The sequence below is a fragment of the Anopheles ziemanni genome, chromosome 3 (assembly GCF_943734765.1).
Source record: "Anopheles ziemanni chromosome 3, idAnoZiCoDA_A2_x.2, whole genome shotgun sequence".
In the NCBI taxonomy this organism is placed as follows: Eukaryota; Metazoa; Arthropoda; class Insecta; order Diptera; family Culicidae; genus Anopheles; species Anopheles ziemanni.
In genome coordinates, this window is record NC_080706.1 from 96109701 (window position 1) to 96136083 (window position 26383).

The 26383-nt window shown below is 45.3% G+C and overlaps 2 protein-coding genes across 2 annotated transcripts in view; one reads left to right on the plus strand and one right to left on the minus strand.

Annotated features, from left to right (window-relative positions):
• Positions 1-65: 65 nt before the first annotated feature.
• On the minus strand, positions 66-1015 carry LOC131289736 (signal peptidase complex subunit 2). Its single transcript, XM_058319043.1, has 2 exons — positions 840-1015; positions 66-715 (listed from the first exon to the last, which is right to left on the minus strand). Exons 1-2 carry the CDS (start codon positions 891-893, stop codon positions 179-181), a joined length of 591 nt encoding a protein of 196 aa, XP_058175026.1. The 5' UTR covers positions 894-1015; the 3' UTR covers positions 66-178.
• A 1982-nt stretch (positions 1016-2997) lies between these two features.
• Positions 2998-26383, plus strand: part of LOC131289728 (cAMP-dependent protein kinase catalytic subunit PRKX) — a 31238-nt gene continuing 7852 nt past the window's right edge. The window contains exons 1-2 of the mRNA XM_058319031.1: positions 2998-3281; positions 3364-3818. Coding sequence (XP_058175014.1) covers positions 2998-3281; positions 3364-3818 — 739 coding nt within the window. The remainder of the gene's footprint in view (positions 3282-3363; positions 3819-26383) is intronic.

The window sequence follows — 26383 nt, forward strand, 5'->3', positions numbered from 1 at the left end:
TTCATACTATTTAATAGCAATTTCTCTGAAACTTTATAAAGAACTGAAATAGAATTGAATTAAAGGAGGGAGAATTGTTATTTTATTATACTTCGATCTATGCCAGACCTATGTGCTGAAGTCATTCAAAAAAAAATACATGCTCTAAAGTGAGACTCTTTATGCTCCTCTCACTGCTTTACTTATCTTTGCGATCTGCGTTTAACGAATTCACAATACGATTCACTTCGCTGGCAACCAAATCGTCCAGAACTACGCCATTCGTGTCGATAAAGTTAGCCACTGACTTGGTGACCGTGGCCTCTCGAATGCCGCGCGAATCCTTAAGCTGCACGGTTAGTTCATATTTGTCGTCGTACTTCTTCATGTCGGAACTAGCTTTCCATCGCTTCACGCTGCCAGAAGTGTCCTTCTGTTCGCTCAGCACAAAAATTCCTTTTTCAACGTACGTCGTGTAGACGGTAAGGACACCCATCAGGAAAAAGTAGCAGCAAACGCAGACAATAAGGACGGGCTTGGAAGCAGGAAACGTGTACTCATAATCATAGCCCAGCGCCACCAGCGCGATTCCGACGGCCAGTGCACAAATAAACAAACGTCCATCGATGATGCCAAAAAGCTCCTTCATATTGTTATGGTTCATCAGCGCACTTTTAACCGAATCATCCAACGCGTGCTTGACCGCAGTTCCATCCCATTTGTTGATCTGCACCACCTGTTTTCATTGCATTTACGATAAAGGGAAACATCATCAGATCCACAATTTCTCTCGGAAGCTGAGCAAAACTGTGACGTGTCGGTTTGCTGACCGGCATAACGCTGTTTGCCACTATGCTTACCTCATCTTCCTTGTTCTGCGCACTATCAGATGATTTCTTGGTCTTGGTCGACATAATAAGATATCTTCGGAACTCGTAAAACCAATGGAACGGACAATTTTCAAGGAAATCGGCACAGGAGAAGCAGATTTTCCTCGACGATGCTGCTGCTGGACTAGCCAAAGTTGATGTGGATGCTACTGTCAATCGATTTGACACCATTTGACAGTTGCTTTGTATGTCAACAAACTTCATGGTTTCACCTGATCCAGTATACCCTTCTTTTGCAGCTCGTTTTGAATTCAGTTGATCGTGAAAGTTCGTCGAGTGAGGTTGTTTGACCGCGTCCGCTCTTGATCGAAAACGGCGAACGCCGGTTGTTAGCAAAGTTTATTTCGTGGTGTCCAAACTTTATACTACCGAGCCATAACGGGGTGCATCAATGTTAAGGTGTTCTATTTGGCTAAAAGTTATTTAAAGCTACTTTTGGATAGCGTTTACCACGATTGGTACCGAAGTAGTAATCAAATTTGATTTTCATCGTTCTCGTTGGGGAAAGTGGATACCAACCTACAGCGAGATTGGCTTGAATGCCCGGCAAAACTAAACCCCCAAATAATTGAGGGAAAACACCTCAATGCGTGGAATTGTTAGTATTCTTAATCTTAATTGATTGGAAGTGTTTGTAAAGCGTGTACAAAACTGCGTGGCCGTGTTGATTTCTAAATAAGCGCCTAGTCCCACGTGTTTTCTGATTGCTGCAAGAAATCGTTTTTGGATCTTTGCAGCAGATCATTTTAAGATCCGCGACGGCAAGGGTAGGTTCCGTGACCTAATCGCAAAGCGTAGAGAGTAATAGATAAAATCCGTTGTATGTGAAAATTTGGCAACGATCCGCGCGAGGAAAGCCAAAGAGAAATTAAACCAGTATCATTTTGTGTTTGAATGAAAACAAACAAGAGTGTGCCATATCACTGTAATTGTGCCGCTGTGGAAATTGCAAGTGCAAGTGCTCGTATAGTTTTTAAAGTGAAATCGAAGAGGTCTGAGATTTGAGTAATCAAGGAAATCTGGGGGCCGTTCGGAGTGCAAAGTTGTTGTGCAAACAAAAACAATCAATAAGGAAGCTGAGAAAGCTAGCAGTTGAGGCACCGACCGATTGAATAAAACTTAAGGTAAGACAAAGTGATGCTTTGCAATGTTGATTTGAAATCTGAAATGACTTTTGCTTTCGAGGAAAATACTTCGTTACTGAAAGAATCAATTTCCTTTAAATGTTCAATGTTAGAAAATTGATATACCATATCAAACAATTAATTAACATAATTTATGTGCGACAGCGGCTAATGTAAGTACAGTTTTCATACCCTCCTAATAGCACTTCGTGTAATTGATCCCCCGTAAAAGGTGATATACGTACGTGCACCGGCACACTAGAGCCATCGCGGACGAGAAGAAAAAATCACGTCTCAATCAGGCGCTTCAGATGTGACAACGATGTTTGCGTACCATTGTCCATTGTAGCTCGCGGCTTTGCGCTTTTATCTGAATATTTTCGCTGACAGCTCATAAATCTGCGGTACTACGCGGGGAAGAAGAACAAACTGCTAGCTCGATTCAAGGGAAGAAATTGACCAACAGGGCAGGTTCATCAGAGATGCGCCAGACGGTGCTTAAGAAGATGTTCAGGAAAAGGATTGTATTCCTTAATGGTACAATTTAGTTTTTAACCAAATTTATCCAACATCGTAACAAAGTTGGCAATGCTTGCCGAGCCGCTTCAATGAGCAGCAAGTATTCTTTTAGTACGGTGTAAATTTAGACCGAGTTAAGAGCAATAAACGTCTTGCTTGTAGTGATTTATTAAATTGATTATTTTAGGTTTTTTCGCTTTCTTTTCTGTTCTGTTTGTTGTCCTTTTTTGATCGCGAGCCTTGTGCAACGTCTTGGTCGAGGTATGCCAGTGATGCTTTCTTTTTTGAATTTCTATTTGAAGATTTGCATCTCATCGTCAAGTACTTCACCAACCACTTCCTCAACCCGTAGCCAAAATCAAGCAACGAACGTACAAAGTTCTTCTCCAATTCGTGGAATCCCGACATAATCTTTCAAACGACAAAGCAGCACAACGCCAATTGTCACATATTTGTTGTAAAAGATCGACTGAAACCGTAGGAAAATGTCCTCGTCTCCGCGGCTCACCGGTTATACGCTGCGTCCATCGGAGACGTCTACCACGGTATCGATCACACTCAATAGCTGCGGAACGGGAATCAAGAAGCTCAGCATCAAGTCCGCCGGAAGCACAAACTCGGGTGGGGAGTCGACCGATCCGCTGGAGTCAGATTTTAGTGGCGAAGAAGAGGAAGAGCAGGAAGTAAGTGGTGAGGAGGAAGCGGACGAGGAGGAAGACGAGGACAGTGCACGGAAGGATCGCCGGAAGGGTGAAAGTGTGCGTTCCAGGTGAGATTAAAATCATTATCCAAACTCCACCCAAAACGACTCACGACTTTTTGTTTGCCATGTTTATTGCTCATCTACACAGATTAGCTACAGGCCATAACAAAAACACAAAGGCGAAAGCCGAAGAAAAGGACGAAGAAGAAGAGGAGGAAGAGGAAGAAGCGGAGAGTAACTCGGATAACGAGCAGGATATTCGCCACAGTACCGCAGCAAAGCTCGTCAGTAATCGAAGGCAAAAGTCTGCTTCTTCGGCTGACGACGACGACGACGAAGACGACAACGAAGAGGACGAGGACGAGGACGAACCGGAACAGCGAAACCAAGGGCAGCAAGTGCATCGAAATGTTCCCGGAAGTCGGCAGCAGCCACGGACTCCTTCTGCTGACGCTGACGATGGTGATGATAGTCGGTGCGGTGGCGATAGCGATGACGACGGTGGCGATCTATCTGATAAGAATAATAATATCGGCGGAGCTGTTCGCCGGAAACAACCGGAGGACTATGCTTTGGATGATTTTCAAATACTGAAAACGATAGGTAAGTTCAGTTCAGGAAATATGATGTTATTTACTTATAATTTTTATCTCAAGCCCATTTTGGAAACCAAACAGTAAAAAATTTGACCATTTTTGGGGAATTTTAAAGTGAAGTGGCGATCAAACAACAATTCACCGTAGTGTTTGTCCAACGTTTTCTCTTGGAAAAGACGCTGTTTCTGTATCATCATCCATTTCTCATGTATCTGTTTTTGCTGTTGCTAAAATTTTATTTTCATTTTGGTAGAGGGGGAGAAAAATGGAGCACGACTGTCTCAATAACAAATTGTCAAAACGATGGAATGGAGAAGATCATAAAGCAAAACACGATCGTGTTGTAGTGAAGATCGTGAAGGAAACGATGGCACGGAAGTGTGGACCAATTTTCCGGACCGCCGCAACAGGTTTTCCCTCTGCACTACCTACCGACGGCGGCTGTTGTCCACGTACTGGCGCGTGTTCGCCCACCACACCACAACGACTACCATCCAAGTATATGTACACAGATGTGTACGCCGCCGGTGGGATCGTAAAACATTTTTATTTATTATGACGCTGATCAGTCTGCGGGATCACGGGCCGCGGCTGTTGTCCTTGCCACCCTTGCTTTTCCTCGTCGTTTGCGAATGATGATGATGATATCGAGGAAGGTTTGTTCTCTGGCGTGGACTTGGCAGTCGCTGCGACTTCTGGTCTTTTTTTTTACCATGAGTTTTAATCCAAGGGTAACCAAGGCGTTGGCTGGCCGGGCAATGGACCAAAGGGTTGCGAGTACACTACAGAAGGGAACTTTGAAGGTCTGGTTTTGCTAGAGTCCATGAAGGAATGAACCGAGCTCTGGACGCTGGGAACTAAAGACAGATTGTAAACTTTCACGTTAATGTAAGCCAGGCCATGCAATTTCCATAAAATTAATTAATCTGAACGAACCGGTAAGATTAGAAGGATCAAAGCAACCGTTGTACGTTGAAGGCGAAAATTGACCGGAACAGTGAATTTCCAGGATGAGAATATCGTTTTTTATTCAGCGTCTGTCTGTGTGTTTCCTGAGTTTTGTTATATCGATCCTATTTGAGGAGAGACCACCCATGAATCTCGTATACATTATAACGCCACCACCCCATGTTCGCTACACGGTGCCAAGAAAATGTAACTACCGTCGATAGTTTTCCGGGCGGCACCGAAAATCCAAAAAGCTTTTAACCGGCACAATCTGGCCCCGGGCCCACTGGCATGCACGTCCATCACCGTTGAACGCAAGTGTCATCCATCGGAGTCCTGAGTGACGGGAAGTAATCTGACTAGCAGTGCGAGAAAAAAAAAACTCTTCGGATGAGCTGAACGGGTTTTGCATTGCGTTGACGTGTGTCAGGACCCGCGTTTGGTGTATCAAGAGGCGGCGCCGAAGGAAGGAGAGAATGTATGTCAAAACTCGTCGCATATTGCCTATCCATCTATTCTGCGTGTGACACCCCGCGCGATGCTACTGGCTAAAGGGGAATCCACTAGATGACATGCCCACGTAATCTCATCTTCCCCGTGTGCCATTTGCCGCGTATCTCTCGCTTCTCTTGTTGTCAACATAGTGCACAGATAGCACTTGAGGCTGATAATAGCACTTGCACTTGTTTGTTGGTGCTGTGCGGAACGAAGCGTTTTTAAGCCGTCCCACCTTCAACGCAACCATCACCGATGCTGTTCTACAATTATATCCAATTAATTACGGCGCTAATGAGAAATGAATTCATTTTCACCATCCTTCCCACGAAGGTTTGGGTTTCCTCGTAGATGGTATATGTTTTTGTTATGTCGGTGGTTTTTCTTCGCATCAATACGTTGACTGATCAACATCCATTTCAGAACGGGTTTCCTTTTCCTTGTATTTGTAGATCAGCAATTTTTTGTGCGTCTCAATGAAGGATGTGTAAAAAGTGTTTCATATTGTACATACAATTTTATGAAATTAAACCCTTGAAATTCATGCGATTTGTGTCAACAGGACTGAGTAAAAAAAATAGCTTAAGAAAGTTCCTCATCGTTCTACGGATATTTGAAATTCAATATAAATGATACACAAAAGTATACAAACTAATTGTACGTCTATGAAACTGCTGTGGAAAACTCAACTCGCGTGTGGGATGGACACAGTTGTTGCATTTATTCTTACAATGACCGCTTAATATTTCATTGGCGGCGATTGTTTTTCTCAGTTCGTTTTTGTTAATCAAATATCGTGAGCTCATCTCGAACCCATTGTGGAGCTAAAAATAATACTGTTGCCGTTTGTAAACAGCCAATCCGGCGGCTCACTCAAGCAAAGCACTGGGCAGCAAAATAGTCCGCCACATATCACAAATCAGGTGCGCCACTACTTTGCTTTGCGGGTGAATTTTTCTCTTGAGGGACCTGGGAAGACAATCGAGTTTGATGGTGAAGAAGAAGCATGTTTCCCTCCCATCGGCCGGGCGATGTTGTTTTCCTCGAGGATGTTTCATACTGAAACGGTGTGTCATTCGGTGGACTGACGTATGTGCCCCGGCTTAAGCCCTGGAAGATGAACTGGATGGAGACCCCGCCGTCTTCATGGTTGGACTTGTCCTTCCGAGCGGTCACCGGCCGTTGATGTTGATGTCGTTGCGGGGAAAAAATAAATCTACGTCCATGCGCCAGGCATGGCATGGCAGACAGGAGAGATACATGGAAATGTCCCCGGAAACACCTGTTGGCATAAGTTTCCAACCGCTGTTGGCAGCTGTGTGTGGGGACACGATTCGCCGGGAAATATGACGAGCGTATGGACAGATCGTGGCAAAAGGCGCGCTTGAGGGATCACCCATAAACATTATTTACTTGAGGTTGACTCGTTCCCGCGTGTTTTATTTGCTACTTTCACTCATCGTACGCAGCTGGACCGCATTAGATACGTGATTTTATGTGTTTTGATCCAACAGTCCAACCACGCGATGGCGCTGCACCGAAAATATCTGCAAAGAGTTTGGCGATGTTTTTCAACTCGCTCCTTAGAAGACCGTGCAGTTTTTTTGTTTTCACTTGATCGAAGGAAGATTACTGCAAGACCTCATTGGAATATCGAACGGTAGAATGATCGACGAACTGTCCGGTATAACGCGTTTGCGCACGCAGACGATCGACGACGGCCGTGTTAATCGCATCGATCCATCGTGTGCACTCCATCGATCGCCGTCGGAGATGAAAGCTTTATGGCAGGCGTTTGTAAGTGTTTCCTTGGGGAAAAATCTTTCGCTCTCGCGTCAGCCGGGGAGGGAGGTCTAGTCAACCGAGTTTCCGCAGTTTGATGATGTTTTATTGCCACTTCCAGATCGACATCCAGCTGTTCTGGCTTCGCCCTGGAGAAAGCACCAAGACCCCAAGAGTCATGGTCGGCTACTTACCTGTTCGGGAAACCCGGGTTTTAGTCGACCTCGTCGGGAGGGAAAGGTAATCTTTTCCTCCCCGCCCAAGCGGTTGCTAATCGTATCGTTACGATTGTATAAACAAACAAAGTATCAAACGTGGCCACTTCACGAGCATGGCCAAATCGCCGGTTCGCTTGCGCGTTTCCAGGGCGCTCAATTGCACTACTTCGAGGGCACTTCACGGGGCGATCGACGAATCGAATCCGATTCCATGCAAATGGCAACGACGTGCCAAAGTCGCATCTCCTTGGTGGCGGCCGTTTCTCGCCCTCCCGGGCGATTATGTAACCGACGCGTCGGATGGATGGTCATGTCTGCTACTTGTCTGTTTCGCCGACGGTTAGTCATCGATCGTCCGATCGGCTCGAGAATCTGTATTTCCGCCGAGGTGCGGTGCGCTGGTCGGTGGGCGCGTTGAAAGATGCGACGGTGGTGCACGTAATGCCTTTTTTGCGTTTCCTGTTGCAAAAGACTAAATGGTCTCCGAAATGGAAGTCTATCGACCATCGAACCCCTTTTTTGCTGACGTCGGCATATAAACGATCGCTGCCTTGGGGGGCGCTGCGAGTGTAAGAACATGGTCTTGCTATTACTTGCTCGATACACACACATTTGCACACCCGTTGAAGGATATTATAGGATCCTCTTTTTTACACAAGCGCGCGTCGTCGAAATTGGCCCCGGCTTTCGCTTGATGCACTTCATCACGTTTTCCTTGTGCCGTAACGAAAAGTGTATTTCTACGCTTCTCATACTACTCCAGGTATGTACGCTGCTCGAGGGAAAAACCGGAACGAACCAGAGGCAGTCGCTTGCACATTCGTACTGCCAGACTATTTACGTCCACTTCCGCGACGGATATAGTTCAACATCCACGCTGTCGTCGTCTCTCCATCGTTGTTATGCTAATTCAAGCTGCCATTTATTTGTGGTTATTGTTTTTCCTGCACTTTTCCTGTCCACTCTCGGTCGGTTTGTCCTTTTTTGTTTATCACTGCGTGCTTAGCTGGGTGTGTTATCGTTTCACTATTTACGCTATTGGGTTGTTTTCCTCGTATCGTTTTCATTCGTTTTTTGCTGGTTTATTTCATACATTTCCAATTTAACTCGGGCGCTTGGTTTCTCCCGATTGCAATACGTCGGGAACGCTTAAAAACACCACATAATAATCTACGTGGAAAAATTATTAGCAAAATGAAAAAGGAAAAATAGTGCACCGGATCTAAAACCACCCAACTCGAGACACGCGCGTCGTTCGCCGCCGCCGCCCCGGTCATTGACGTAGGGAAGGGTTGATTTTTCCACCACACAGGTCTATTTCAGAATCATTCATAAGACGGCTGGTGATCGCACGTCGCCTTACACCAGCCCGAAAGAGATGACGTTCATGCGAGAGGACATGCTCCCGAGTGGTTGGATGTGCAAATTTATTGCCACTTGGTGCTATTTGCTTAATTTCTAAACGAATCTTTATTGCGCCCATTGCAGATGCCGCTGGAGTGCATTTAGATTGATGTCACTGTGCAAAATATATGATAGTGGCATGCAACAATGACGTTACATTTTCTTACATTTTCTGCGTCAAATGTATCGTGTTTCGTAGTTGTTCCTCGATTTTTTGGTCATCAAGCACCAAAAGGACTAGGACCTGCTCTGGCTTGCGGGAAATAAGGATCAACGATATATCCAAACACTGTACGGCTAGAAAGAGCCTAGTTTCTCGAGAGCCAGAGCACGAATGTGTACCACTTTCCATGCTTATTTACTCTCCATTAGGATTGCATTATGTTCAGCAATTATTTACCTTTCCACATCACACAAAATTTCCCCACCGGAACAGAAAAAGGTGGGTCAATGGAGTAAGCGAAATAATGATGGGTCGTTTGGTTTTCCCCCTTTTTCTGCCGGGATAATGGATGGTCAAATGATTGATTAGGAAAAAATGGTCTCCATCATTTCCGGCTTGGGGGAAAAAAAAATCGGTCTCCATAGTGTAAGTATTCAATCAACGGAACAAGTTGACGACGGTGGAAGATGTCAGGGGAATTAGATTTCCTTTTTACAGTGTATCAAACTTAGTGTAGTGTTGTTCTAATTCTTGAGCCATTTAGCAGTCCGAGAGTTTCCTGATGTTGTCGTCTTCAGGAGGAACTGAAATTTGACTTATTGAAGCCACGCGCCGCAAAACAACATTGCATGTAAACGAACCACTTTAAAGTGTCAACTTCTCCTTTCCGCTCGTGTAACTCGGGTGGGGTTAATTTTATTCCAATCAATCAATCGTACTATCATCATCAGTGCGTCCATCAAATCGACCGACTGTGTCATACCTCTGCCTATCAATAAAGCCGAAAGTTAATTTGCGTGATTGCATCCCCAAACGTCCCGGGCATGGGCGATAGTTTACTTTTCGATTCGAGGTTTCAATTGCACTCTTCTTCTGCTGGTTGTTTGGCTCGTTACAGCTACAGCTCTTTTTTTTCAATTTATTTTACATAAACAAACCAATCAGCTACTTGTGAATGGGAAAAGACGGCTTGATACTAGTTCGAAAAATGTCGGATTGATCGATGGGACGATTCGTTTCTTCACAAATAGTCTGGTGGACTATTTCTTTAACGTTATTTAAACGGTGTAAAACTATGATATCATCAGATTATGTTGGATTTTATTATTTTAGTGATGTTGTTAGAAGGTAACAGGATAAACAAATGATTATAACTACATGTGAAGAAGATTATCCATGACCATCCACGTAATCACATGCACAGAAGTTACACGGAGGGAAGGGCGCCTTCGTGGGCGGAACATTTTGGACAACGTCCAACCCATCCCGTGTGGTTGAATCCCCCGCGATGGTGGCGTTCCGTGTGCATTCATGCGTATGCAGTTGGAGCATATTTATCATTCTCACACGGACGGACACCCTGAAACCTTCCGCCCTCGAATCCTACCCTCGGCCGCTCTCGGTTGTCGCCGTCGCCCCCTCAGCCCTCGCCTCAGGCCTGTATTAATAGACATTTTGTCACTCCATCCTTCACCGCGCGCGCCGCCGCCGCCAATATTCGGGTGATCTTCGCCGACGGTGGAGCAGCGGATCCGTCATACTAAATGTCACACGCGTGCTGGTCGCCCAGGATTACGGATCGGACACTCGTTATTCGGATTTCGAACCTGGCACCCGCTCGCCGATCATAATCCTGGTTATTTGCTCGCGTTAACCTATTTCTTGGGATTACGAGGGGGGGCAGAGGGATTTCTTCGTTCCCGGCAGCTTGATAAAAGGCAGCGACGGCATGAAAATCTAGTCTGGGACGGCACTTGTTTATTGCCGCGCGTAGTCGTGTTGCGAAACTGCAACCGAAAAAAGATTGGACCCGTTTTCGGGAGGTCGTTTTGATGTTGTACAATTTGTCGTCGGTATTACTTTATGGTTTTATTATTACTTTTTTAGTGCGAAATAATATCGTCGGTAGGGGCTTTGCTAACTATGAAACACTCTGTGGACTTTGTCGTTTCTTCGGTACATCGCTTTGGTTTTTTCGAAAGACGATGAACTCCATAAGGATAACCATGAAAACCGCAGCCGTTGATACTTTCTTTCCGTAAGCCGAAGCAGTTCTTCACTGATGTCACTTTTTAAATCGTCCTGATCAGAACAGCCGCCAATTTTCAAGGCCACACATTTGCGTCTGGTCTGGGACCGAGAATCTGTTTCTAACCCGGTGTCCTCGTAGCCATCCGAAGGACGGATTCGCAGCTGGCGAATGCGTGCGTGCGTGTGTTTGTTGTTTTAAGCCGAGAGGTTGGCAATATTATGCACTCCAACCTCCGTCCTGTGGCCACCAACGAAACCGACGCCACCGCATAAACCGCGTATGGGTTTCGGTTTCGGTGAAGTTGCTTCCGCTCCGGAACACAGGATGCGCTGTTTCGCGACTATATATAATGATAATAATAATAATGGTACGATGGTGCTGGAAGGTTATTATGATAAGGAGGGGTTGGTAAGGGATGACACATACATGGGGCATAGCAGGAGGGCATGCTCGACAACGCACTCAACACAGTCTGGTCCATTTGCATAGACCTAATAAACGCACCGGACGAAGCCAAAAGGATGAATGCCAAGCGCCACTAGGCGCCTCCATCGGTCGGGCGGGGAGAGCATTTCCTTCTCAAAACAAACAGAAAATCAGTACCGGGCACACCATGGCCAGAATAATTCGCATTCATCGGTAAACCACACCGGGCGGGCGGAGGGAAAATCCATCCGGTGGTCGGGTGTCCTGGTGGAACGTTGGTGGTTTGACATGAGAAATTTAATTCATTTTAATACACCCCATCGTAATGGGGCATCGTAAAGCCGCGCTCGTAGTGGACGGAAGTCGTTCGGGGGTTTCAGTGTGTGTGCCAACAAATGTGTACCGGTTGGCAGAGATTGATTTTAATACCGACGACAATGTTTTATGTGACTGAGTGGTGGGTTTTTTTTCCTCTCTCTAGATGTTTCGGATTTTTGTTTGGCCATGTTGCAATGTACAGTTGATGTTGTGTTGATCAGACATTTCGGCCGTCGGTTTAATAAACTTCAAACAGGTAGTAACAGCCGAAAGCGTTTCTTGTTCGGGCGCGATCTTGTTCATCCCAAAGGTTCATTGAGCCGTTGTCTACGCTTTCCATAATTTATGTTCGGTTAGTAATTTCCACCGCTATCAAATTTATTCTGTCTACCGCGCATTTAAAACCCGTAGCATAGCCAAACACACAAACGCACGGTACTCACGTGGGTCGTTCGTGTGTTTGTGTTGTCGTGGGAGAAGAATGGCATGGTGTCACGTTCATACGACGATATGTTTATTTTACATATCATGCTAGATAGGGAACGGCCGGCTAATGAATTGTGCGATGCTCTTTTTCATAAACTCTCTGCCGTTGGTGGTAAGGTTTACCTTCGTTTTTCCTTCCAACCGGTGTGTCGTGTGGAAATATTGCACACGCAATGCTCTACCTCTACTGCGGAAACCGAGGTTTGAAAAATCGTTACTCTATCCTGTAACTGTTGCCAATGGTTTGTTCTTTCAATTGGGGAAAAACTAGTGAAGGATCTAGGAATTTTAAACCCACGGTTTAGTAGCGGTGATTTTTCCGCTTCAGTTTGAATTACATTGCCATTTTGTTGTGATGTGCTCCGATGATATCACGCTCGTTCGGGAAAATGGAAAACCCACGAATGTTCCTTTTGTTGTTGTCCTGTCCTCCTTGGCATGAAGGGATTTCTGCGCGGACGATGGTACCGTGCCAGCAGATTTAAGCAGGATTAATGGCTGTCTGCGAACCTGCTCACATTTCAACATGATCATCGGACGTCTTTGCCGTTAATTTTTGGTTTTGTTTATGCCCGGCACTTCAGAAAGGGTGATAGGGTAATAAATAAATGGCCGCGTTTGATAAATGTCCCTAGCTGTTCACCCCTTTTGTTACCCCTTTTTCCTCCACTTGTTAGTGTTAGAAATCACCAGTAAGATGTGTATCGTTACTTTTTGTTGTTGAAAGATGTTTCAATACAGAACTGTCGTTTATTTTGTAGTTTACATTGGGTTGTACGATCTCTTATCCATTCTGTTTTCAATCCACAGCTGTCTTTCATAAATCTTGTTCCATGCGGAATTGCGATCGATTGAAGCATGTTTCTTCATTCGCTCAATACAATTCCGCTCGAACCTAGAAGAAAATAGACGAATCTATTCAAAGCAGCGTTTCCGACCACCATTCTAAGCCAGTTTGGCGAACTCTTCCGTCGGGGTGCTCCAAGAAAGCGGCAAACTAATTAAAAGTGGGCTCTTGCAAAATAATGGGTAAATTTGATTTCGAACGTTTGAGCTGTGTTGTGTTGTGCTGTTCCAGGGAAAAAGGGTTGTTGTCCTTCCGGAGACATCGACATCGGCATCGACCTCCGGGCGGGGCAAAAGTGTGAGAGGAAAAAGGACGCGCCAGAAGCTTTATAATAATTTCTCGAAGGTACCCAGATTTCCTCACCCTTTCTTCGAGCATAAGGAAAAAGAGCGAAAAAGCGTCAAATTAGGAGTGAAAGTTTGTGGGAAATTTGTTTTAAGACTTTTCTAAAAGCAGCGTGTCGGGGTGTTTTAAGATTTCGTTCGAAGGTACAGATTGGGATGAATTGTGTGTCTATTTTAAACAGTCATGAATATTATCTCCGCGCGTTTAGGTAAAGAAGAAAAGGTTCGATAAGGTTCGAACAAAACTTCCTTATGCTCAAGCAAATCCCTTCGCATAACAGATTATCACTAGATAAAAAAGTCCCTTATATTCTTCTTTTTTAAATCTTCTTAAGGAGACAAGGATGTATTTATCTTCTGAGTGATAGCATTAAATTCGATTCCATAAAGCCAGGCCACCTTTTCCATGGTGCGTTCGTTAGTCGTCGGTCTCAGCGGGTTTGAGGCGGGTTTTATCTAATGTATTAACTCTGCCAACGCCGTTGCCGGGGCCAGTGTCCGGTGTTTTGAGCTTCAGTAATTAGATTACCGAACTTTCAGGACAGCAGCATGAATGTAGATTGCGAGACGGAGCAGTCTCTTCTATTTGTAAGGGTTTTTTGTGTTTGACTTGCTTGCTTGCTGCTGGCAAATTTATTGCTTGCAAATTTATTTATAACGAACCTTTTGAACTGAACGTATTCCGTACGCTACGTTCTCTAATTTTTATTTCCTTCGTCGTGCGCTCAAACAACAACGGTGTTGTTTATTTGTTCATTACGGAACAATAACACCTTTCAACACCAGAACATTATAACACTTGTGCATTTTCATCTTGCTCGATGTGGGCCGCTTCCTCCCATACCCGCCAGTTAGTCCACACGACATGATTACGTTTTCCATTAGCCTACGGTGAACCAATTCGAACCTTCGTGCTGCCGATGGCGGTCGTCCGGGTGGCATAAGTGTTTGATAGTGTTTAATATGTTCGCTCCCCGCGTTTTGCTTCACCTTCTGGATGTGTTTTCGCGCGCCGGCCCGTGCATTGCTAATTTTAGCATTGTACCGCAATAAGAAGAAATCACCCTCGGGGGGAGTATGAGAGCCGGCTCCCTTTTTCTCTTATTTCCTTTGACGCTTCGATCGGCAATATGAAATCACATGTCGCAAATGGTTCGCGCTTCAACACCGGAGAGAGTCGAGGGGCGGAGGAGAATTTTGGAAAAAATAAATAAAAGTAATGCAAAGCCAAATGCAAACAACTGGCAACCACACCAAGCATGATCGACGACGAGGAGGGCAAGATGAAAGCAGGCTCCAATAACAGCCAAAAAGAAGAGAGGGGGGAGGCCTTTTTTTGTTTGGATTAATTTCCGATCTGCAAGTGGTAAAACATTGATCCTGATTGTTGTTGCCATCGTGCAAGTGGTGGGCAAGTGGGCCGAAAGGAAGCAGGAAACGATAGAGAATGGTCAATAAAATCGGCAGCGGCGGGGGAAAAGGGAAAATAGCCGCGTGCAATCGAGCGAGCGAAAAGTATCACCGCGAAATGAACGAAACCACGGGGTTGCGGGAAAAAACATGAAAATAGGGTAGGGAGCATGGAGCACAGGGAGGGCAGGGGGTGGTTGGTGCGAAAATAGCGCAAACTGACGCACAACGATTCGTGCGACTGGCGGTAAACACATGTCAAACCGCATGACCAAAACGGACCGTGTCGGAGTTCGCGTTGCGCGTTCGAACCGGCAGCTGGAGGACGTCTTTCGGAGAAAAGTGGGCAGTTATGCAGTCCGGCCAAACAGGAGGGAAAGCGTCCTTTGATCCCCCTTTCGTCCCTTCCAATGTCAAGGACTTCAAATGAAAGCAAACGGAACACACAACTGTCACGCGTGTGAGCCTGTTTCGAGAAAACAAATGTCGCTCCAGTCCAGAAGAAGGGGACCAATGGAAAATAACGATGATGCTGATGGCGAAGGTGTGTCCACTTCAAACACCGAAAATATGCAAATTTACAATGAACCGCTAATGAAACTGTTGTGGAACGTCGTCAAACGTTGTTGCCTCAATTGCAGAGGGCTTGACTGCGATAGTTGTTGACGGTAGGAAAATGAAAGAAGCGCGTAATTTGACAACCAAAAGGAGCAGAGTTCAGGTTCCAAAAGTTCCCAACATACTCCCCCGTTTGGTGCCAAACGAATGTTTACGCGTAGTTTTACTTTAACCACACGGAAGGACATGCATGAGAACATTTGATCGGTCAATTAGAGAGTGGCATTGCTGGTCGATCGATTTATCACCGATCGATCACTTCATCAAGTTGTTTTCGTGAGTGTCGTTCATGCGCATTGACGTCAAAGAGTCCACGTCTCGCCATTTGTTTGCATGATACACTTTATGATCTACGGTGGAGTTGTATGCATTTTCCATTCGCTAGCTAGCTTTTTCTTTTATTTTCGTGAGTGAAAACTAACGCAAACAACACAGCGGGTTTGTTGTTATATTACGCAACGATACATTGAACATCGATGTTTACCATTTAAGTATTTCTTTTTAGAGCTTTTTGGCTCCGTACTTGTTATTACTGTCTTTTAATGAGACGCACGTGGGGATATTAGTCACGTGTAAGCAAAAAACCACCTCCAATACCTCCAACACATAATAATCTACACCACCTTTTTTGGGACGTTCATTCATTAGGCTTCGTGAATGGTCTTTTCGGGTCCGAAAATAATTGTCTTATCTTATCGAACTTGGCCAGGCCGGGAGGCCATTTATATTTCCTCGACATCAAAAAGCATCCGCCTTCCTGCTTATCGTGAGAAAACGTTCCGAAGAAAAAATACCGATGAGCGGCGCTGACCTAAATTTTATGCAACTAAACTAACGTAACCGTGCGGAAACTTATAACGGTGTTATGTCTGCTAATAATTTATTTCGTTGCGTTGCGAAAAATTGTTTATGAATTTGATGCATCGCTTTGAGTTTAAGACGATCACGTTCTTGCCAAACCGACGGTATCAAGGCCATTGTTGTGCCCTCCCAATTTGTAATCAATCGATGAGATGGACGGTGTTGTTCACGTTTTGGGAAAAAGTGCATCGGATTTTGTAAATGATGCAGTAAATTTTCCTTACTTGATCCCGTGCCAAAAACTATTAAACATATTGAAACGATTTGTGGTTCCTCCGTAGGCAGGCAGAAACCATCCTTATTTAAACTCGTTCGGTTTAGAATCCCCTGCCCGATTCATCATGATTTCGGGCGTGAGGTTCGCTTAGGCCGCGGTTTTAATGACCACGATACGGTTGGTAAATGTCGTAAATTGGATCGGAAGCGCAAGAACAGGTTGTAATTTGGCGCGATTTTATACAAAGTTTAAACTTTTGCGCACGGAAACGAACATGGCGGCAAAGAAAGTGCGCACCGGCAAACCACCGGTAATTATTAATAGTTTAATCCCTAGAGCCCTTTCGGGTTTGCAGAACTTTCCACATTGGGTTTTTCCACCTTTGTACCTTTGGTGATTGCATTCACCAAAAAAAAAAAAGAAAAACAGCGCCACCAAATTTAAACAGAGCGCACTCTAGGAGCGGTGTTAATTGGTTTGGCTCGACAGGCGACGGCCGGCTGGCGGAACGGTTCCGCACTTTCCGGAACGGTGCACCTGGCAGAAAATGTCATTCGCCTCCGGCTGACCTTCCCCGGCGCGGGGTTTCGCGTCTTATCGCACGCGGCAAAACACGGGCCGCACTTTTGGCGCAGGCGGAAATGAATTGACGGTCGAGATGTCCCGGGGTATGTGGGGGGTGGGGGGGAGGGTTGTGTCTACCGATGTTGGTCCGATGGTCACTGGTGCATAAAGAGGGAAATGATCTCGTGCCGGACACTATTAAGCTAGAGTGTGGTCTCTGTGTTCTGTTGATTACAAAGTGTTCTAAGAAAGGTGGTGGGAGTCAGTGGGTGGAAGGGTGGAAAGGGAAGTGCAATTGCACAGGTGGGCAGGATGTATGCATCTCGAAGAAAGACACAGGCGCTTTAAATAATAGCCCTACGTATGTGTGTGTGTGTGTGTGTTTGGGATTGGTGCGGGGGAGTTTATTTCGGCCCAATCATCTGTTAAGGGTCCGTCCTTAAGAGAGCGGCGGATAAAATCGAGTGGGAAGAAGCGGTGGACGATTTTGAGTGAAAGATTTAAATTTAGAAACACTCTTTCACGGACAACCCCTTACCATCCACCGAAACAACCCCCCCAACCCCCAACGAATTCACGAACGATGGCAAACAAGCCGAACTTGGGGCTAGGGCTAGAAGGGCCAACGGGCGGCGGAGAAGGGAGGAAATAACACGACCAATGAGCAATGTGGCAATGAGCGATGAAAGTTAATGTCATGTTTCGCACTTGGCTCGCCACCGCACGCTCGCCGAACTGCACTTTTAGCTGCATTTAGCATTTTCTTCGCACGCTCGTCTTGCTTCCTTCTCTTTCTCTTTCGCGAGCGCATCCTTGCACCGTTGGCTGGCTCGAGGGTGCAGCTTTTCTTTCTCCACCCGAGGGGGAGGGAAAAAATATGCGAATAAATCGCTAACAGCATCCGTCATAATATTGCTTTTAACGGGCGTTGGATCGAACCGGAATCATCCAATGTTTCCTGTTCCGTTTCTCGGACTGCAGGTTTGGAAATTATTTTTATTAAATTATAAGCAAAATAAAAACACTTCTTCTTCTTCTTCTTGGCGTAACGACCTCTTGGTCATGCCTGCCCGTTAAGGGCTTACGAGACTTGTTTCCCTTTTGTACGTGGATAGTCAGTCCTCTCGTACAGGGGAGGGTCCGGTCTCGGTTGGGATTCGAACCCACGCCGTCGAGGTGGTGAGCCCCGGCGCTCATGGGCCGATGTTCTAACCGGCGCTACCGCTCGGCTGTCGCGGACCCCCGCGGGAATAAAAACACTACATGGGGTGAAAAATGTTCGCCAGAATGTGTTGTGATGCAGAGTCTTTTCGTCACTCTGTCATTTCACCCTCCATCCTCAGCAAATGTGGGTCAAGTTTTGGTTCATTACCCTTTCTCAGTGTTTTTCGCATCCTCAATATTCAAGTTATCAACTTCTTTCTACACTTAGCTTTGTCCAACATTAATATATGATCTTTTCTGTTTTAAAATACAAGTATCTCTAATTTAGTATTTTTGGACAATATTCAAATTATCAACTTCTTTCTACACTTAGCTTTGTGCTACAATTGATATATGTTCTTTTCTGTTTTAAAATAGTATCTCCAATTTCACAAAAGGAAGCGATACATGTTTAAACAGCTCCACTTTGCACCCAAAAACAAAAACCACCATGACGCCGTTTATGACGCAAACATTTGTAGCATGTGACCCTTTCGGAGTGTGCCAACTTTTCCAGGACGCGGAGGAGTGAAAAGTCATACCATTCATAAATCTATTTCTACAAACTTGCACTGAGACTTTCGGGAGGAAGCGAACACAAGACACTTAACTTTTAGTCACGTTATTAGCATAAAGGGTTCCACTAGAGAAGCGTTCAAACATTCATTTAGATGACGTCCGGAAAAGTTTGGGTGAGAAATAGTTCGCACTTGTTCGTACTTTAATCCTACGCTCTTGTGGAAGCTTTTCATTTTCCGCCGAACTTTTCGTCGGGTGTTTGAAATTGTGTGTGTTTTTGTTTTTCCTTTGTAGACAAACTTGGTGCTCTCGATGTCAGCAAAACACGTGTCGGATCTTCCGATTTCAAAGCATTTATGGTTTTCCGGAACCAAACCCCGCTTCGATGGAACGATTCATTCAAATTCGAGTTTACGGGTTTTTTTTGTTATTCGAGAGAGAAAACTGTTTCCCTCTTTTGCCAGATCATGATGAAAATGGTTTTTTCATCGAAACGAAATTCGATTAGCAAATTTCTGGGAAACAAAACTGACGCCGGCAAAGCAAGCCACGATAGGGGTGGCAACATTTTGCATAATTTGAAACGCAAAAGCAGGCGTTCTTTTTCTCATAGCCTGCCCTTTTTTTATCTCACTTTTGAAAGCCCACCTTGCCACACCCCACTGGGGGGAGGGAGGTTGTTTGCGATCGCATGTTGGGCATCTAAACAAAGCATGGGGAGCATAAATGTAAGGGAGAAACGTGGTGTGTGTGTGTGTTGCTGGGAATCTCACAAACGCTAAACTAATTCTACATAGGACGTGCGTTCATTTGTCTAGTATTGCGCTGCCTTTCAACGTTCCCATTTGAGTTCTCTGCAGTAAACCTCATCATATTTCAGGTGCGAAAATCAAATTTATCGGCAGGTGTTTCCAATATCGAGACGCGGGATATCAAGAGAGTTCCGTTTCGTGTGTAGAAGTAGAAAGAAATCGAGCTCAAATTAATGCTATCAAAACGTGCCTGCAAGGAGGTAGCAAGGAGGTTCCATCCTTCCTTCTACAAGCAGTGGAAATGTGATGAGTTTTCCCTAACAATTGAGCGGCGTGATGAGCGCCCGACAAAAGGGGCGGTGCAGGAAGGAAAGGTAATTTGATTTTCCCATTCACTTGACGCCTCGTGGGTGCATTTTGTGTGCTGAATATGGATGTTAATGAGGATACCGAGGCGAACGTTCTGGAACATGGGGACGAGCCACATATGTGTTTGATCGTTTTTATCGATTGATGGCGACGGTAGGTTTTTTTTTTTTGCTAAATGAACCTCTTTTCCCTCGGGGGAAACAGTCATCATTCTCGCACCTATACCTATGTTAGACATCAGGCAGAAGAAGAGGAGGTACGGTTAATGTCCCTTTCGATGGACGAGTGAACATGTGACAGGCGGCGAAAGAAACTGTTGTCAAATTAAGATTGATTGGTCGCTCTGGTCCTTCGGGAGCATCGGAGTGTAATGTTGGTAGACAAGCTGTCAGGTGTAGTGGCCTGCGGCGTTGTTGAAGATACTAAGGAGAACTAAGCGGTATCATGTTTTATCGTCCGTAAACGAGAACTTGTAATCATTTTACATCAATCGATCGAAGAATCGAATGCTTTACTTCTCTATAAAGGTGTGTGATATTAGTTCTTATTAAAAGGTAACTACTTATACTCAGTAACAACACTTTCTTTTAGGTGACTTTATTTTACATAACAATACTTAAATGTGCCAGCATTATTTCTTTATACTGGTTTTAAAATGCCAATTACCAGTTACACACATGTTTCGAATATTTGCACGATCGTTCACTGAACCTCGTTCGATTTGGTTCTGTTTATTGATAGAAGTGATTTTCGAACGTCCGTGAAATAAAACGCGAGGAATCAAAAAGTAATTTAGAAAACGATACCGGGTCAAGGCCCCCGCGATCTCCCGGCTCAACGATGGCGAAGGCGGCATGAAGGGCCGAAGGGAGTTTTATTCGAACTCCCGGGGAGTGGAAAAAGGGTGTGCCGTATTTTTAGAAGTGTAGAAGAGGAGGTTGCAGGTTGCTTTTGCGGGGGTTTGTTGGGCCAACAACACACGCATCGCACGCTCAACGGATTCTCGAGCATCATGGAGAGGGCGGCCGCACAACGCACATACACAAAAAGCATAACTACTGACCCAGCGTTGGGTTTTCCCAAACCGGCCTCAGCCGGTGCGAACAATTTCCCTTTCCCCGAATCCGCTTACTCCACTTCCCAGACGCGGCACAATGTTGTGGATTGTGTGCTCTTCGAACGAAAGCGAATGAAATCGAAACTCACGTGCGTTGGCGGTACCGTTTTCCACCGAATGCTCGCCACGCTGGTAAATTGTTCCGTTCTTCCACACCTTCGTCGGAAGCGGTGGAGCAAAGATAAAAGATGGTAAGGGCCCCATCAACTTTTTTCCTACGAAAGCGGTGGGAAAAGAAGAAACCTGTGCGATTGCAGAACTCCCTGTTGTGTACATACTTTCTGGAAAAAGATTTTCCATCGGATGCTGGGTGCGTGGGTTTCTGAAGTTGTTCTTCCATAGCTTATCCCTTTTAGAGTAGGTTTCGAGAGAAACAGGTTGTTTTGAGCAATTCCAAAGAAGCTTGTTTTTTTCTTCTATTCAAGGCACAGTTCCACGTGCAGAGGGAAAGTTTGAATCGATGTTTTCCGTCTTTTTACAAACAAACTGCTTTTACTTTGGCCACGTGCTTCGTCAAAGAGGCTACATTCTATTCAAGGCCGATCCGTCCCTCAAATTCACGTAGCATAATCTGGCAAGCAAGGGAAGCCAGTTTGCAGCTGGGCGAAAAGAAGTGCGCAATAGCGGAGAGCATTTGGGGGTGAATTTCCCAGAATTCCAACCACCCTCCGATGGAGTCATCCTTCCTGGAAGCAGCTGTTGTTGTTGTTGTTTAAGCTTGTCATATAGATAGCTTCGCTTCGTGCGCCGAAAAACCGGATCGAGTTCCGCTCCAATTACTGCCTTTCGTCATCGATCGAAGAGTTTTTCCTAGTGGTTCCTTTAACAAAGAAAAAAAATACCATACCACGAGTTCAAGGCATTGAACTACGGTTGGTGATGGTATTTTTTGCGATATTCTCTCTCCCATTTCTCCGCCCGACGTAATGACTCATCATACCACGGGGGTTGGGATTTGGCTTGTTTGCATTCCTAAAGAGGAAAGTGCATCTTATCTGGCGATTCAACCGGAGGAAGGAGCAATTTACGCAGCGTTAGGATGAACGAAAACCCTGGGGAAGAAAAACTGTGTGCCGGCGCAAACGTGGATCGCAACGATTTCATTAGGTCGAAATTTTAATGAGCCATTAACATTTATCTGTTCCCTTTTGTTACGCACTTTTAACTTTTCCTCCTTCCCTTAGATGAGATCAGCAGGAGATAACTTAAGATTCCTTTTTACCGTTTCGTATTTCTTTTCGCACCCACACACAAGGTATGATTCGTTAGCTATCTCGTGAGGTCACTATTACCCAGTTGAGTTCGGATCATGTTTTGTTCTCACTCCGGTTAACCTTGGTCTGATGAGACGAAAACAAATCATGTTTTTGGTTTTATCTCATCATGGAAACTCTCTTTGCATCCCTCATTTGACCCCAACATGATGATGTACAAATACGATAATCTCATGCTGCAGGGTGTTAATGGGGCTGAATGGTATTCACAAAAAGAAAATCCCAAATTGGAAAAACCCCCCTTCTAGCGGCTCTAATTAATCTTCCTCCCCATTGGGTTTGCTTGTTTTCTCCGAAGCGGTTCCGGTGGATCAGAGTTCGGATACGATAGGATCGGATCAAACGCCGATGAAACGATAACCACCGTGCGTGAAGAGCGAACGCTGGGGTTCCCATGTCGATCAGAGCGCTAGTAACTGGCCACCCAGAAAATGTGGGTGCAGAGAAAGCAGGTTATGGAAAGCCCGCGTGAGGAGAGGCGATGGGAAATGCTAGCCAAGCTACCCAAAAACACACCGTTGCATCAAAGGTTGTTACACGTGTGTTAGCTTCGGGGGTTTTTTTTAAGAATAAGAGAATATAATTTCCTGCTTTATTTAAACCATATTTCTTCTTCGACCTTTATTTTTCTGTTCTATCTTGATTGAACATTCACGATAGTTATCTAAACTTTTATCTGCTTTCTACTATAGGGAGACAGCAAAAGAAAGAAGCATTAACTTTCACGTATCCAATAGAGAAAGCATAGATATATTTTCCTTTGCAGTTACATATTTATTTGAACTGAGCGAATTTTCATCTTACCGAAAAAGGGAAAATATTTGCTATGCCAACACCATCCCCATACAGAATTCGTCACCCCGCCTTCGTGTTGCTGCATGGCATGGCGTCGGTGGAAAGTGTCGCTGTCCGAATTGCTCCCACTTTACCATGGACAGCATAAACCACACATGTGGCAGGTATGTGCGTGTGTGTCTTGAGCTACCGTCAAGGCAAAATGTCATTTACGCATCATTATTGATAATTGATAAAGACTATTTTTGCAGCGTGCCAGCCAAGCAACACGAACCGATCGAGAGCACGGTATTATTTTTCTTCTCGTGCAGCTGCACGAGTTAGTCGGTGTTCGAAGCGCATAAAATGCACGTGGCATGCCAGGGCGTTCGTGGCCGCGTGGACGTGTTTGTTTTTCTCGAGGGGAAATTGTCATCGATAAGCCCTAAAAGGTAAATCACTTTGAAGAAACAATGTGACATACCGTTTCCACCTTACAAGGGCAGGACAAGCGGAAAGCACATCGACGCGCAAAAGGGTGGAGGAAAGCCGAAGGGCGTTGCCAATCATTCGATGGCATTCGACGACTCGAACATCAACAAGTTTACGGAGAGCATGACCAGGTTCCGTTTTTTGACCTTAAAAAACCCCCTCCGTTTTCCAAATGAAATTCATCCATCCAGTCAAAGGTCACACACTGTGTTTGTTTCGGGAAAAGCTTATCAAAGTGTTTCTTTATGTGTTTTCAACAATGGCGAACGAGTTATTACACTTCCGAGAGAAGTGATTTCCACGAGCTGTAAGACACTTTCCTAAACAAATATTAAAAGTGTACAATCTCTCTTTGATATGATACGATGTATTCAACAAAAGCGTCGGTAAATGGCTTAACGATAATCCAAAGCATGCTTTGATGCAACCACATAAAAGAAAGGGCGGCTTCAATCCGGTAGCCGAGCATCGCTGGGCAACATGATTTTCCTTTCATTTGCGATTACGACGACGACGACGATCGGGGCGGTATCATCTTTTCAAGGTTCGCGTTGTTGTTATTGCTTTAGTTCCTCTCCCGTTCGCGTTTGTTGTTCTTCCAGTTTTTTGTGGTACGAAAATGTGCACCAAGCGAGCGAACTTCAATGAGATATGAGAAACCGTACAGGAGGGAGTGCTTGACGGCGTCGTGGCACGGCGGGCACTTTCACAATCGTAAACAAGTGGTGCCAAAAAACGAAGTCGAACATCGGAGTGATCCCATGCAAAGCCATCCTCCAGGTGAGTGAGTCCGGTGAGATGAGAAATGGAACTCCGGCGAAAAATGGATTACAAAAAAAGGCCCGGCTATTACGAACCACATGGTGCGTGTGCAGATGCATGTGAACGGCCATTGGAGGGGTTGGGCGTGATGTCGCACACTCAGGATCGAGCCCGGGGGGAAGAAGACGGGGGTTGGGGGGGGGGGGGGGGGGGGAACTGCACGCAATCGGACATGGGAGCGCGAACCGGCTTTTCCGTTTCCAGCTCTCTCCAGACGGCCACGCGGTCTCGGCTTGTGAGCCTCCCGAAGTGTGTGTGTGTCTGCGGCCGGTTTACGATGACGCACTCGATCCGATGCTGGGCCGGTGGGCCAACCGGCGTGAGGGAGGGTAGTCACCTGCTGCGGGAACTGCCGCTGCGTAAACGGGACGACGGGTAATCAAAGAAACCGAAAGTGATTACCCTCATCTTTCTCTTGCTTCCTTCCGACCCTGCCGATACCACCGACCGCAAAAGTCCCGGCAAGCCTGAAGGCAAGTGAAATTCGATCGACCGGCGGCCGATTATGTCGATGTTTCAACTCGACTTGATTCGATTCGTATTTTTGCCAAACATTAACCGTTTTGGGGGAAACAAAGCCACAACGCGAACGGAAAAGGTCCAATAAAAAAAAATAAAACAACGCTTCTGGCACGGGGTGTTTAATCGTACAAGAAAACATAGTAAGCTGTGACTTCATCTGGAAGAGATAGGGCCATAGTCAAGTCAAAGTAAATCATAATTGAAAAGGACAAAACTAAAAACTGATGAATACTTGCCCACGTGTTACTTTACTCCGCAGTAGATTCAAACCTGGCAAGAAAAAGAAAGAAACTGGAAGTAAAAGTATGAAGACCCTTTTTATGGGTACGCAAACACGCTTTAAAAAGCCCACCGCAGAGTCGCAGATGCTTCGTCAAACAACAAACTCCTCTGACGGAAGATGCGACCCGGCGTTGCCCGGAGCAACGGAACAACAAGCGGGCTGTAGCTTTTCATTCGAGCGGAGATAATTACGGTAGCCGCTGGGCAAACATCATCATCGTTCAAAGCAAAGCTTCGAAAAAGGGCGAAACAGTTTCATTTTTCTTTTCTTTTTAACCCGAGCTAGTTCGTGTCGAGAAGCGTCTTGCGAACCGCAGCATCTGGCCCCGAAATGAATCCGTTTTCAATGTCTCATTAATGGTAAATTTTGGGGAAGAGTCTTGGTGCAGTAGAGTATCTCGTAGTACTTGTTACTTCTAAGTCGTTTGAAGTACTAGAACCTGATTAAAATTAAAATTATATTGTCGTACTGTACTTTGTACTTGTTCAGATAGTTTGGGAATGAACACATCGTTTCCACCCTTTGGAAAAGGCTTGCAAATGACTTCCGAACAAATATGCACCAACGATGAGCCAACTAACCTTCTTTCCGACGTGCAATTTCACTTGGGTGTGTGGCTGTCTCGGTGTGTTTGATTCAAGAAACCCGCCATCCAAAATCATCCATGTGTCTCACGGTTCCAAAAATAATTTTTCCGCTTTTTTCCAAATTCACGCCTTACTTTCCACTATATCCACTTCATCCGGGTAACAATTTTCACGCGAACATTTCGGAATCGAGTCGGCGGCGACGCTTGTCTCATTCGGTTCGCCCCGGCGGAAACCACCCCTCCTCGGGTCTATGCAATACGAATATTCTTTGGCGCTTTGGCGGGCCGTGTTTTCGTGCCGTGCATCTTTAGTTTTCTGCGTGGCGATCGTTTCGATGCTCGTTTTCCGGCGGCACTAATCTTCATCATCATCATCATCGGAAACTGGGGGATGTCATTCTCTGTATTATTATTTTTAGCGGGCAATTGTGTATTGGTATCATCATCTATATTCCTGCCGAAATGCAAATGTGTGCCTCTTACAAATCGGGCGTCAACATAAGCGTCAACATAACATGATATGTTTATTTATAAAAAGTAATACAACCACGTGGTTTGGAACAGTGGACACTAACAACATCCAAAATAGGACGCTTTCTAATATCCTTTAAGCAGGATAGGGATTCGCCTGGCTTTGTTCCTTACCTGTTGTTGATGGTGACACCTTTCACATGCAACCCTATAATAATATTCAAACCCTTATCATGATCCTTTCGATAATAC